We start from the raw sequence: 1,357 nt of genomic DNA on the forward strand, positions 1-1,357 counted from the left end.
TCCCGGAACACGGGAAGCCCTGCCAGGCCGCCAGCTTGCCCGCCCCGTGCCCAGAACATCCCCTGAGACCTGGGTGCCACCTCGTGTCCACGGGTCCCTGTTCCTGGTCAGGCCTCCCCGCACCCGGTGACTCCTGTGCCGTCACGTGTCCTCGGCCCGCGGTACCTCCCTTCACGGCCCCTGTTCGTAGGCTTGGCTTCGGTCCCCAGGCCTCGTCACAGTGCTTGGTGGGGTCAAGGACAGGAGTTACTTAAATGAGGGAAATGTCGTTCGGGAGCAGTCGCTGTGCCCCTCTCTGGCTGCAGCAGCTGTGCCCCCCAAGGGGGCACGTGTCGCTGCCGACACCCCTGCCCCCGTGCCCCGTTGCCACCATTTTCTACGGCAGGCTCGGGGCAGGAGCACTCACTGTGCTCCAGCCGTGGGGAAGTTATCGATCACGGACCGGAGGCCGTAGCCAAAGGCGCCGTGACCGCGTGAGCCCTACTGTCGTGGCTTCCCTGGTGGCCCATCTTATCTTCAGACCTACTGACGCAGACACCTCCACACCCAGAGTTCCACCTGAGGTCTCTCCATCCACGCGGGGGTTGGGCCGTCCTGGAGGGGAGAAGCTCGTGTCACGGCCACAGCTTTTCAGGAGCCTCTTATGTGATTACAATGCCTTTGTTTGTCTTAGCAATAGAATCGCACTTTTAAAAAGACTGAGACCCTTACGATTGCGCCGTCTCTCGACGCTAGCGATGGAGTGTGGCCGACTCACGCACAAGCGAGGCTGGCCGGCCCCTCCCGAGAACGCGCCCTGATTTGTGTTCACGACGGGTCGTTTACTGTACCAGCTGGTCCCAGCTTTTCTGTGCCCATTGTCACACTGCGCGTGTAATTTGTCAACCGAGGAAGCAGCAGAGTTCAGACATGCTCGACATGAGCAGAGTTTATTTTTGGAAGGAAAACCGATTGGTGTGGAAGTTTTAATTTCTTCCGGCAGGAAACTTGGACTTCTTTCTCCATGTCATTTGTTTAAATTAATTACGCGGGGAAGGTGTCTGTTCAGTCCGGCAGGGGATTACTCGCTCTGCTGCTCTCGCTTCGAACGTGATGCGGAGCCTCTGGCACGTCGCGGTCGGCGGACGCAGCTGCCGGGGCGGGTGCTGTGCGAGCGGTGTGAGCTCAGCCAGTCTCGCTCGGTTCCCGCCTGGGCGCCCCCCTCCCCAGGCGTCCTGGCCCCGAGGGAATGCCGTGCTGGGGGAGGTGATGAGGAAGAGTGCGGTGCTCAAACACAGGCCCCGGAGGACGAGGGACAGGCGCGTTGGGGCTGGAGGCCCATCGGGCCCCAGGAATGAAAACGTGCCTGACGTGGCCC

General features: G+C 61.3%; 1 protein-coding gene across 1 annotated transcript in view; it reads left to right on the forward strand.

Annotated features, from left to right (window-relative positions):
- LOC105307369 (ribosomal protein S6 kinase alpha-2-like) overlaps window positions 1-1,357 on the forward strand; it is a 60,889-nt gene that overhangs the window by 44,873 nt on the left and 14,659 nt on the right. The window contains exon 10 of the mRNA XM_023524754.1: window positions 1,025-1,036. Within this exon, the coding sequence (XP_023380522.1) occupies window positions 1,025-1,036 (12 nt within the window). The remainder of the gene's footprint in view (window positions 1-1,024; window positions 1,037-1,357) is intronic.

The sequence above is a fragment of the Pteropus vampyrus genome, unplaced genomic scaffold, assembly GCF_000151845.1.
Source record: "Pteropus vampyrus isolate Shadow unplaced genomic scaffold, Pvam_2.0 Scaffold492, whole genome shotgun sequence".
Taxonomy (NCBI): domain Eukaryota; kingdom Metazoa; phylum Chordata; class Mammalia; order Chiroptera; family Pteropodidae; genus Pteropus; species Pteropus vampyrus.